Source organism: Plectropomus leopardus, chromosome 17, assembly GCF_026936395.1.
Source record: "Plectropomus leopardus strain MGB_pleo_1.0 chromosome 17, ASM2693639v1, whole genome shotgun sequence".
NCBI classification, from domain to species: Eukaryota; Metazoa; Chordata; class Actinopteri; order Perciformes; family Serranidae; genus Plectropomus; species Plectropomus leopardus.
This window is the reverse complement of record NC_142192.1, coordinates 28,918,858-28,930,773: the sequence shown is the minus strand read 5'-3', so window position 1 is coordinate 28,930,773 and position 11,916 is coordinate 28,918,858. Positions and strand designations below refer to the sequence as shown.

The window sequence follows — 11,916 nt, the reverse complement described above, 5'->3', positions numbered from 1 at the left end:
GGAGCAGGAGAAAAATCAAGCTCATGTGAGTACGTCCCACTATGAATTCAGATGAATTTAATAATTTAATAAACACATCAGGCATCGAAGCTTAGGGAGAGGGAAAGCTGTGATGTCACACATGTAATATGGCGAGTGTAATTACATATATTCAGTCAAATCTAAAACAACAAACTGCAACTTTTTTGACAAAAATATTCAAAAAATTTTTTTTTTTTAATTGACAAACATAATTCATGGCACTATTGAAACGGGACCAAAAAATAGTTTGTGTCTCCCCATGGACAACAGTTTTTTTTTTTTTCAGAAATAAGGTCCCGTGGTGGTCCACTGCACGCACTTCTTTTGTGGCATAAATGGAGTCTTAATTTTCCTGGGAGACGCTGTGACTGTAGGCTGACAGAAATGCACAGTGAAAGTGCGGCTGGTGATGTCATTAACCCTATAAAACTGGAGCAAATTTCTTTAAAAAATGGAAATAGGCAAACTTAAGAAATGAACAAAAATAAAGCCTATCAGGCAATTAACTGAACATTAACACTAAAAAGCAGAGTTGAGGGAAAGAAAACACAAAACAAATTAGAAAAAGTGTTAAATTATTATTTATTAAATTTAATTTTTGTGTAACAATTTTTATCATATAATTTAAATATTTATTTATTTATTTCCCCCCCTTTTTTCTCCGGATAATTTTCCAGTCATTTTCTTGTCTTTTACTAATTCTTGCTTCTTGCCTTCATTGCCACGTTTTTCAAGGAAATCAAACCATTTTGCTCGTGTTTCAAAGGTTTACATACTTGTGTTAAGTGTCTGATCACAGTATAAGAAAACTGATGATCCAGGTTTCAAAAGGGTTAATCTATAGCCATCACACTGTTTAAACAAAGTTTACTTCATAACAAGAAGTTAAAGTTAAAACTGTCTATTTTTACTTTAAAGTAGCAGTAGTAGTAGTAGTAGTAGTAGTAGTAGTAGTAGTAGTGTTCTGCTCTTTATAGCATAATTACATATTAAAGTTGCATAAAATGGGGACTTACAAAGAACTTAGTGAACCAAAAAAACAGTTTAACTGGATTTAGTCGCACTGATGATGTATTTTACACACTTAAAGGTCCAGTGTTTAGGATTTAGTGACATCTGTTGGTGAAGAACTGGCTACTGTAGAAACATGGCAGACTGTGGATCCACTCCAGTTGTAGTTATAAACTGCTCTTTCTAAGGTTAAAAAACCAATAACTCTTATTTTCAGGTCAGTATAATCTCATTATTTATCATTTATGGTGATAAATGCTCCTGAATCCGACACGCTGGACCTTGAAAAGCTCTAAGCAGTTGATTAACCACCTCCTCGGCGGCCTGACTCGCCTCAGTGCTCCGGCTCTGAAGCCCGTCTGGTTACAATTAAGGGTAAAGGTGCAGTGTTTCCGCCGCTGGATCACACTTGTATCTTGAGGTCTTGGCTGTCAACCCTGGAGGAGGTCCAGGCCGGAGCGAGGAAGGCGATATGGAGCAGCCTGACTGACTGAGGGAGGCCGAATGTGGGTCAGTTTGACGTTGGCTCACCTGAGCTGCACTCAGGTACGATAACACTGTAAACAGGCTGTTAGCAGCCAGAAACACAGACAGGTGACAAATTAAAGGAAAAAAACGTGAACCTAAAACCAAACGATCCAGTTCAGAGTGTTTGAGTGGCACAAAAACATTTTGGTAAAACTTAAATTCTCAGTGAAAACGAGGAAAAGATATTTAGTTTACTGGATTGTATTTTCCTGAATGTCTGGAAAGAATATATTATTTATTATCGCAGGTAAAATACAGATAGTGTTAAGTAGTATAGTTTTGATTAATTAAACTTATTGTCTTTTTGTCAGTTAACAGGAGCAAATACAGTGTTGCCAAAGACCAGACTTTTAAATAAACTGTTTTTAATATTGGTACTTACAAACAAGAAAAGTATTTGGAGAAGAAGGGAATAACAGTTGGGAATGTATGAGAGAAGAGACATAATTGTGGGATTTAGTGGTTAGCGGTGAAACTCTCATGTGCCAGGTGTGTCGAAGAACTACAGCTGCCAAAGCAAAAACATGAATGCACCTGAGCGGGAAAAAATTAGCAAGACATTTGCAATAAGTACAAAACAATTACTTGAAAATTGTTTAAAAAGAGATTTTTTAAAAAATTAAAGTAGTTAAAACTTATTACAATTTGGTAGCATAGTTTTAAATATGTAATTATGATAATTCCTTTTAAATATTTTTTTCCAGACATTTTCCCAAAACGTTTTTAAAATAATTTTGTAATTTTTTTGCAATTTGCGGACCATTTCTTACTAAGTTGCTCATTGCATTTTTTTTCCATGTTTCTGAAAGAAATAATACCACTTAGCTCTGGGCTCAAAGGTTTAAATACATGTGAAATGCATCTGAAAGCAGCACAAAAAAAGTGATGTCACTCCAGGTTTCAAAGGGTTAAGCTGCAGGAAACCTGCAAGCAGCAGAAGAGACAGGTGTTTTTTTTATTTCACTGTAAATTTTCACATTATAAAGTGTTATCTAATCCTGTACGAGCTCACAGAAAGACAGACAGAAAGTTTCAGATGTGTTTCGGTTAAAAACCTCTAACACGCTGAAGTGAGGGTGTTTTTATTTGAAATTCACTGTATCACGTCGCCATTTCTTGGCCTCTGTTTGCCACCTGCTCCCTCCCTCTGTAAGCCGACCTGAGGGAGAGGGAAAGGGAGAGAGGGAGAGGAGGCGAAGGAGGTGGTGTCCACCTGACCATCTGCAGCCATGCATCATTGATGGACATGCATCATTGATGGCGTCCGCTGCCCACAGGTGGAGCGGTACAACCCCCTCTGCATTCACCCCCCGCGGCCTGCAGGCACACATCCAGGTCTGTGCAGCATCTATCTGATACCTGAAGTCACTACATGTGTGGCAGGATTCATTTAGTTTAACTATCAGAGGACATTTTTAGGTGAATTCCTGTCCAGGTGTGTCTCAAACTCGGACACCGATGAGTGGCCCCGCCGGAGCTGCTCCCCCGACGGTCGTGCTGGGCCTGGGTCTGGACGTCAGCGGACGGTGGCATCAGAGAGCCGTCCAGAAGAGCCGAGACCTGGTCCAGACGTACCTGCTCAGCAGCTCTGTGCGCCCTCCACCCACAGCAGGAGGGGCCTGGGGGACCCGGGCCCCCGTCAGGCTGCCCTCACTGGTCGCCACAGCCAAGGGGCCCCGCAGGAGGAGCAGCATGGCCCGTCTCAGGTAAGATGCACATCAGACTTTAAGGATCAGGTGGGTTCAGTTCTTATGTGGCCCCAGTTTGCATTCAAGTCACCAAACTGAGCTTCTGTTTCTCTCAGTAATGTCTTTTTTTTCATCTCAGCAATACTCACAGCTGCTTTTATTTCCAAAATCCTCAAAGACTCTTTTAACCACCTGAAAGAGAAAAAAAAATCTGTTTCCATGTTTGTTGTTTTCAGTTTGCAGCTGTATTTCCTTTTCAGATAGCCAGAAAAGACAGATCTCTTAACTCTTTGAAACCTGAGTAAATTGGCCTGATTTCATTCAAAAATATGAAAAAAAGAAATAAGAAATAAGCAATACGAAACTGGAAACTTGAAAAAAATTCAAAAAGTTACAAGAACATTATCTGGAAAAAAAGCAAAAATAGGAGGAAAAAAGTAAACTATAGAAAAAATAAATGAAGGCTGAATATTCTCATTCAAATCAACAGAGCTGGATGGTCGGAGCGGCGGACTAACTTCCATATAAATCCTGTTTATCATTTTATTTAAATGTGAACTTAAATCTAATAATATAACATGAAACATAAACAGTAAAAACTAGGAATTATTACCAATAATCAATGATTGATTAATCGGTCAATTAAAATTTAATTGAACATTTGAAATTTAAAAATGAAAAAAAAAATGTGTGATGCAAATTTATTTTAGTATATTTTGGTATTTTATATAACGATTAATCTAGAAAACATTACACAGCAAGTCTTTGCTGCGTATAATATCATTTAAAATGTTTCAGATAGGTGGATAGGATATATTTACAGGAGTTATTTCATCCTGGTGTCTTTTTTTTAATTTGTTTTTATAAATGCTCATGTTTTGTCATTTTTATTTATCTCTTTGAGACCTGAGAAAATTGACTTCATGTCTTTCAAAAAGGTAAAAGGCAAAAGAAGAATGAACCAATGAAGCAATTACTTAAAAAAAGGCAAAGAAAATGTAAAAAAGTTTTTTAAAAAAAGAAAAGAAAATTAAGAGAAAAAAAAACCCAAAGAAAAATAATGTAAAAAAACAAAAAAAAAAACAACAATTAAATTATCTGAGTCAAAAAGTACTATAAAATACTTCTGTAAATAATGTTAAATATGTAATAATGATAGTTAGAAATATAGTTTTTTGAAAAAATTACAGCAGCGCACACATCCAAACACAGTTAAATACATGGTGCTGGGCAGAACAAGAGCAGATACAAAAATTTAAAAAATAGAGTCGACACACTAGATGATGCGCCCATGGAAATTTTATTACCTCCACATGTATTTTTGTATTTTTAAATAACGGGTTCCCCCAGTTTCTTAAACAATATTTTCCCAAATCAATAAAAATCTTACTCAGTGGGCTTTTTGCTGTGTTTTCAAAAGAAAGCAAACCAGTTTATCTCATATTTCAAAGGTGTAAATAGTTATGAACATGTGACGAAAAGTGATAATTAAAATATTAAAGAATAATTAGTTGTATGTTTGTGTGGAGCTTTTTCTCCATCCTGAGAGTTTAAGGATCGTTTACAGACTGATGCACACGATTTACAGCAATAAAACTTGACTTTACAGAGAACATTTACATATGTACATATGAAATGACTTAAAAATAACATCAAATCATCTTTAAAAAATGAGAGAAAACACAGGCGAGCCGCTGCTAAAGGACACCAGGTGCAGATCCTGCAGCAGCTGCAGCGTCACTGTCGTTCTGAATGTGATTAATCACCTGTATGTCATCTCCACTCTCACATCTCCACGTCTCTGTTCATTTCAGCAAAAGTGCCTGTCAAAGCTTCAACGCTTGACTGGAATTACAGTGTAATTGTTTCCTCCCTGTCCGTCCCAATTTGATAGCATAATGTGGGCCACTTCGGTGCCCCCCCCTCGGTTTGCTTTGAGTACAGGAGGCCAGGGACCGCCCGGTGTGTCATAAATCTCAGGTGTGGAAGCCGATCCGTCGCCTGGTGCAGCACCCACACTGGCTTCACTCACAGGAGGGGGAAACCTGATCAAGGCACACACACACACACTTTAAGCTCTTAAACACACACACAAACACACGTCGCTCACTGTCTTACGGAGGATTTGATGACCTCCATTCGCACAAGCAGAGCAGGTTTTTTTTTTCAATTATGTCTTTTTTATTTTCAGCATTTAACCACTGACAAAAATGTTAAACATAATACAGAAACAATAGCAGTAATCAATGACAATGAAATTAATGAGTAAAATATTTAAAAATAAATGAGTAAATAAATAAAATAATTTCTTGCAGTTTATGGGGCAGCTCTTGCTCATTTCATTTACCCCCATATTTTTAAAAGAAATTTAATTAAGTTAATTTGCTTGGGTTTCAAAGGCTTAAATAACATGTGAAAGGCTAAACAGTAAAGAAATCCAGGTGCGCCAAAAATGTGAAAAACATGAAAAATTAGGAGGAATTTCATGTTTTTAGAGCCCTGATGAAGACTGCTGTTTGTCAAAACATGTTTTTTAATGATTTAGCCACAATAACAGAGGCTTTTTATGTAATTCCTCCATGTTTTTCACACTTTTGGAGTTCCTGGATTTCCTTCCTGTTTATCCTGTTGGTTCCTGTTTTTCGTGAGCGCCCGACAGTTTTTCACCTTTTTATTTAAACTCTGCAGAGCAACCAGTCCTCTCTTTGTGAAAGTTGTCCGAACACCAGGAGACCGGTGTCAGTCCAGGTTTCAAAGGGTTAAAGCACTGCTGTGCCTGAGATCAGCCTCACAGAGCTGCTGGTGTGGCTTTAATTTAACCCCTGAGGGTGTTTTTGCTGATAAACCCTCCGTCTCTGTCTCCACAGCCTCAGCGAGCCGTCTCTCTTCACCCCGAATGACAACATCTTATTCGAGGGATTCTCCAGCAGCCGTCGCCGCAGTGTTTTACAGAAGCGACCTCCGCCTCCTCCTCCGTTCTCCAAGTCATCAGTCCCTCTCCCCTGCAAGACCTGCCTCCCATTCGGGACCAGCCAGACCCACCAGAACCAGGTCCAAAGCTCCAGCAGACCGGCCTACATTCACTTCTCCCAGGCCATCCAGCCGGGCTCCAAACCAAAACCAGTGAGACGGCATTCGCACAACCCGGCCCTGAGCGCAGAGACGGTCCAGGGTGACCTCCGACCTTCAGTGGTGCAGTATCGTAACTCGCCGTCTCAGGGGGAGCCTCTGTCTGTGGTAGGGAAGCCTTGTCTCCCGAGCTGCGGTGAGCGTCCCGCTCTGGCTGCAGGTCCAGGTCGCACGCAGCTTCACGTGTTTCTGCCCACAGAGGCTGAAGGAGAGGAGGTGGACAGTGAGTCTGTGGACGAAGGCTTCATGGACGAGTTGGACAGTAAGATAACGTCTCTGAAGCTCCAGCAGGGAGCACCAAAGACACTGACGTACCACTAGGACAACGTCCACTGTGGTAGCACTGTATGACCAATACTACATGGACGGCCCTGTCCACAGGCATTCTGCGTTGTTAAATATTTTTGGCTTGATTCCTTTGTTCAAATCGAGGTAAATCTCAATGTAAGTTTGGGGAAAGTCCTGCTTTGACATGACAATGTTCCTACGAGTCAGATCCGTAAAGACATGATGTCTTGATTTTGGTGTGGAATAACTTCAGAGCTCTGACTTCAGCCCCGTCCGACATTTAAGAAGAACTGGGATGCTGAATTTAAGTCTGACTTTAACGCCTACCTGTACTGCTGGACCTCACTAAAACTCATTTTCCATCAAAATTAGTGTGCACACGGGTTTTTTAAACACTATTGATTATATAATGCTTTCCCCATTGCCAGTAGAGCAGAACTGTGTGCACAATTCTGCAGCAAACAAGTACTGTAGGCTTCCCGGGTTGTTTTGCTGGTGTGTCCATTTGGTGTAACGTACAGACAGGAGAACGGGTAGACAGTAGACAGTGAAAGAGGTCTGTGAAAACTTGTCAGTGGTTTCTTCTCTTTATATTTCGATTACTTTTTCAGTCTCTCTTTCAAACTCGGTGCAGACTCATCTGGAGTGATGTTTAAGCTGCTTAGGAGGAGACGGACAGCACTTAGTGATGGCACGTCATTGCATCTTCCTGGTGAAGAGTTGAAATTATCGCGTTCACATGGGCGTTGTGTTTCCATCAGAGCCGGAGGCGATAAAATATCCCGTCTACTGCAGAGGCTTTTGACAATAGGGTAAATGATGATTTTGTACACTTTCAGATTGCAAAAAAAAGCTGGATGTTAGTGGGGTTTGTTTGCAGGGGAAATGAGATTTAATAGTTTTTTTTTATTGGCTGTGCAAGTCAAACCACGCCACGCCAATATGCATTTTCACTGTCAATTAAAACTTAGGGTAAAGGCTTGTTGTTTCATAACAAACACAGAAAAATATTTTTAGAGTTTCCTCAAAACAAATAGAATATTTTTGTATATTTGGTGGCAACTGAAAGTATAATTTCATGTATTGTTTACATGAGTGTGCAGATTTTGTCGTTGCTCCCCTGTTCCTGTTAAAGTCAAGAGTTCACAGACCGCTCTGCTAATCACGAGCAGAGTTTGGATATTAAATAAAGTGTGAATGTAAGTATTGTATGTTGTGCAACCTGATGCAGGAAATGTGACAGAAATATTAATGAAGAGCAAAGAATGGAGACTGGGATTCTTCAATGTGATAATAAGAAAAAATAAATAAATCTACCTTTATAAAACGGTGTTTGAGTATGCAGTCAGTTCTTATTTTCTATTAATTTGTTTATTTATTTATTTATTAAACCTTCATTTAACCAGGTTGGTCCCACTGAGATTAAGAGTCTCTTTGGCCTCTGATCGGGTGACAGGTGCCCCCCAGCCATTTCCTAACCCACAATAAAAATCAAGTGATTCAAGTGTTGGTTTTGTACTTTTAGTATAAATAAGGTGCCATAGTGAATAAAACAACATCAAAATAGAGCTTGTTTAAATAAAAAAGTACCAGTGGAGGATCCCCCGCACCCCCCAACACATGTAAAATCCTAAAGTGTCCTAAAATGCTAGAAATGTCTTAAAATTTTAGAAACATCCTAAATTTTTAGAAATATCCTAATATCCTAAAAAAAAATATAAAATTTCTAAAATACTAAAATGTCCCAAAATCCTGGAAAATTCCAGAAACATCCTAAATTCCTAGAAATATCCTAAAAATCCTAAAAATAGCCCAAAATTCTAGAAACATAAAATTATAGGAACATCCCAAATTCCTAGAAAAATCCTAACATTTTAGAAATATCCAAAAATCCTATGTCATTAAATCCTAAAAATATCCCAAAATTCTAGAAATGTTCGAAAATCCTAAAATGTCCTGAAATCCTAGGAACATCCTAAAATGTAAAAATATGTCCTAGAAACATGAATGGGGGTGCATTATTATTTTATTATTATTATTATTATCATTATCATTATCATTATCATTATCATTATCATTATTATTATTATTATTATAATTATTATTATTAGTAGTAGTATATCATCATCATTATTATTATTGTCATTATATTATTATTATTATTATTATTATTAGTTGTAGTAGTAGTAGTAGTAGTAGTAGTATTAGTATTAGTATTATTAGTAGTAGTAGTATTAGTATTATTATTATTATTATTATTAGTATTAGTATTAGTATTATTAGTATTAGTATTAGTATTAGTATTATTATATTTGTCCCCGCTGTAGGAGGTGGCTGACTCCGGCAGGTGGCGGTAGTGTCACATTTAGGATGCAGTCGGTCGTGAAACCGCGAAGAAGAAGAACCAGAAGAAGTCAACAAAAGAAGAAGACTGCGACAAGCCGGACTGAATGGGAAATATGCAGCTTTCGTAAAAGACCGCAACAGTAGTGTTTTATAGTTTAACAGTGTGTTTAAAAAAAGGTGCTCTCAGTTTGCAAACACACACACACACACATCAGGATTCCGGAGCCAACATGGCGGCAACGGAAACTGGCGACGGACACCAACTACTGGCCACCAATCAAGTCTCGTCTGTCCAAGACTCTGGCGCGGTAATATTCTGCACGTTGTTACGGCTGTACACACACATTACACCGCCGAGACACGGACACGGCGATGCATCAAACGTTACTGCACGTGTAAATGCTTTCTGAGCGTCGCGGCGGGTCGTTATTGAGGCGCGTGGGCTCATCGGCGCGTTAAAGGCTAGCAGCTAACCGCAGCGAGCTAACGGCAGAGAGGGGTGTGCAGACTTGTAGGCTAGCGTTAGCTTAGCGAATAATCAGCTGGTGTTTTTCTTGGTTAACGTTAACGTGAATTGTCGTGTAATTAGGCAACGTTATCGCCGTAACGTGCACAATCCACAGAGGCGGCTCGCGCGGAGGTGATAGACCTCCTCGTGTCCACGCTGGCTGTGCGGCGGTAGTTGTGTTTACATAGCAGGAGCTGCTCGAGCAACAAGCTAATTTGTGTTTGTTTGGTGAAAACGGTTAAAACAGCGCGTGTGCAAATGCAACTTTACATTTTTGCAATCGCGATTTTAGCGTCCGTTTATTTAACGTTACACAAATGTCATGATTGCATTTGAGCTCGCTTCGGTGTGAAGTTATTGATCGCTCGGGCATGTTGCAGGGCTCGGGCCATGTGAGCGTGTAAATAAGTCTAAAATATAAGTGCTTTAAATGTAGCTCTCTGACACTATCAATGACTCTATAGGTCGATTTAGCAGAGAGTTATTCAATATACGTTACCGTTTTATTTATTTCTTTGAACTTCAACCTTTAAATTTGAGCAATTTGGCTTAATTTCCTTCCAGAAAAGGACTTTCAAGCTACAAGAAAATAACCTAAAATTTACCCCTAAAAAGAAAAGAAAAGAGGTTAAAAAATCAAAATCAAACTATAGATGAAACGATTAACAACTACAATAATAATAACAATTGGTATTGCTGTTGTTTTCGGGACATTTTCCCTATTTTTTAATTGTTTAGTAATTTCAAAGAAATACTTTGCTCTCTCTTACCGTTAAACTCATTTTGAGGTCATGTTCTTGTCACCAACTATCATCTATCATCACTGGCATCTAAGAAAAATACAAAAAGGGAAGAGTTAACTTGAAAATTATTTAAAGAAAAGAAAAAAGCTTTAAAAATACTAATATATAGAAAAAACTGTTAATAATAAAAATGATATAGTAGTATAAATATTGTTTTTTGGACATTTTCCCTATTTTTTAAGGTATAAGCTTCTATAATTTTCTCTCTCTCTTTCACACGTGAATGCACACGTTATCTTTTAAACTAATTTTAAGGTTGTTTCTTTCTTTCTTGCAGTTTGTGGGAGTTATAGTACCAAGTTGCTCAGTGCCTTTTTATCCAAATTTTTAAAAGAAATCGACCAAATTTGCACAGGTTTCAATGTGAAAGGTGTGTGAGGACAGCACAATAAAATTAAAGTTGTTCCAGGTTTTAAAGGGTTAAAGGAGAAGGCTGGATTTTTTGCAGTGGGGGTTGTAAAAGATGGCAGCAGGCCCGCCCCCAGTTTGGAGAAGCAGTCAGGAGTAACAGTGGAAAATAAGCACAGTTTATTACTTTGGGCCGGGGCAGCAGAAAAACACATTTAAGCCACCTAAAAAAGGCCCACCCAAAAAACCTACATCAAGTGCACGCTGTATTTAGAGTTTTCACTGCTTTACTTTGATTTCCAACTGTAAAACTTCTCTTATCCTTGCAGAAGTGCAAGTGTGTGACGCTCACTGCAGGTCAGCTCAGTCAGAAAGTGCTGTTAGGAGACTGAAATCAAACTTTGCGTTTTTTCCTAAGATTTCAAACATGGTGCGCAGTTGCGTTTATCCGGGCTGCAAAAACAGAGAAAAGCGGTGGTCCCCGTATGTATTTCACCGTATTCCTCTGATTGACATCGACCTCAGAATGCTGTGGTTAGCTGCACTGAAAAGGGACGTCAACTCCCCACCCGCAAAACTGAAACAACTCCGCGTTTGTAGCAAACATTTCTCTGAAGATGATTATATAGTAACAAGGATGCCAAATAATCGAATGAGACATATGCTGAAGCTCAATGCTGTGCCCAAATTTCAGGTAAGATAGCTCTGAATACCTACAAAAAAAGAAATATCACCATACAAAAAGGGATGCACGATAACATCGGCACGTCATCGGTACGACAGATATTGGCTTTAAAAGGAAGTAGTGGAGGCAGCCAACATGCTGATTTCTTCTGAATTCACATCCTGTTGTATCATTTTCTTTTTTTTAATTGACAATGTGAACATGAACAAAACGTACAATATCGCCCAAATAAGTTGTTTTTATCCCAGCATATCGGACATCGGCAAATAATCCAGTATCGTGCATCCCTAATAAAAATAATAAAAAATATTAAAACATAATATAATGTTTGTCGGTCTGAAAACTTACTGTCACATCACAGTTTAATGTCCCTAAAATACACGATCGATCATGCAAGAAAATCTGCACATTCCAGCTCTCATTTATACTTAAAAAAGGGTCAAACCTTCAAACCTGAAGTAAGCTTTTAAAAACATTTTTCACACAGGCATATAGCCGTGTACATTTAAATAGAGATTTAATATTTATCTAAATATGTGTTCATGTTTGAAATGTTACTCC

The 11,916-nt window shown here is 38.4% G+C and overlaps 2 protein-coding genes across 3 annotated transcripts in view; both read left to right on the top strand.

Moving 5' to 3' along the window:
* Nucleotides 1-299: 299 nt before the first annotated feature.
* LOC121958132 (uncharacterized) lies at nt 300-7,991 on the top strand. Its single transcript, XM_088090767.1, has 3 exons — nt 300-2,895; nt 2,980-3,266; nt 6,116-7,991. The coding sequence occupies exons 1-3, from the start codon at nt 2,818-2,820 to the stop codon at nt 6,696-6,698; spliced, it is 948 nt and encodes a 315-aa protein (XP_087946893.1). The 5' UTR covers nt 300-2,817; the 3' UTR covers nt 6,699-7,991.
* A 1,048-nt stretch (nt 7,992-9,039) lies between these two features.
* LOC121957543 (zinc finger MYM-type protein 4) overlaps nt 9,040-11,916 on the top strand; it is a 28,702-nt gene continuing 25,825 nt past the window's right edge. Inside the window, exon 1 of one of the 2 annotated variants that reach the window (XM_088090539.1) lies at nt 9,040-9,319. In XM_088090539.1, the coding sequence (XP_087946665.1) occupies nt 9,242-9,319 (78 nt within the window). In that variant the 5' untranslated portion in view covers nt 9,040-9,241. Of the gene's footprint in view, nt 9,320-10,045; nt 11,365-11,916 lie in introns of those variants that run through there. The other variant, XM_042506166.2, reaches the window with a different exon arrangement.

Coding starts and splice junctions, on each gene's coding strand:
- LOC121958132 (XM_088090767.1), top strand. CDS start 2,818: ATGGCGTCCGCTGCCCACAGGTGGAGCGGTACAACCCCCTCTGCATTC. Junction 2,896..2,979: donor GCCTGCAGGCACACATCCAG/GTCTGTGCAGCA, acceptor GGACATTTTTAG/GTGAATTCCTGTCCAGGTGT. Junction 3,267..6,115: donor AGCAGCATGGCCCGTCTCAG/GTAAGATGCACA, acceptor CTGTCTCCACAG/CCTCAGCGAGCCGTCTCTCT.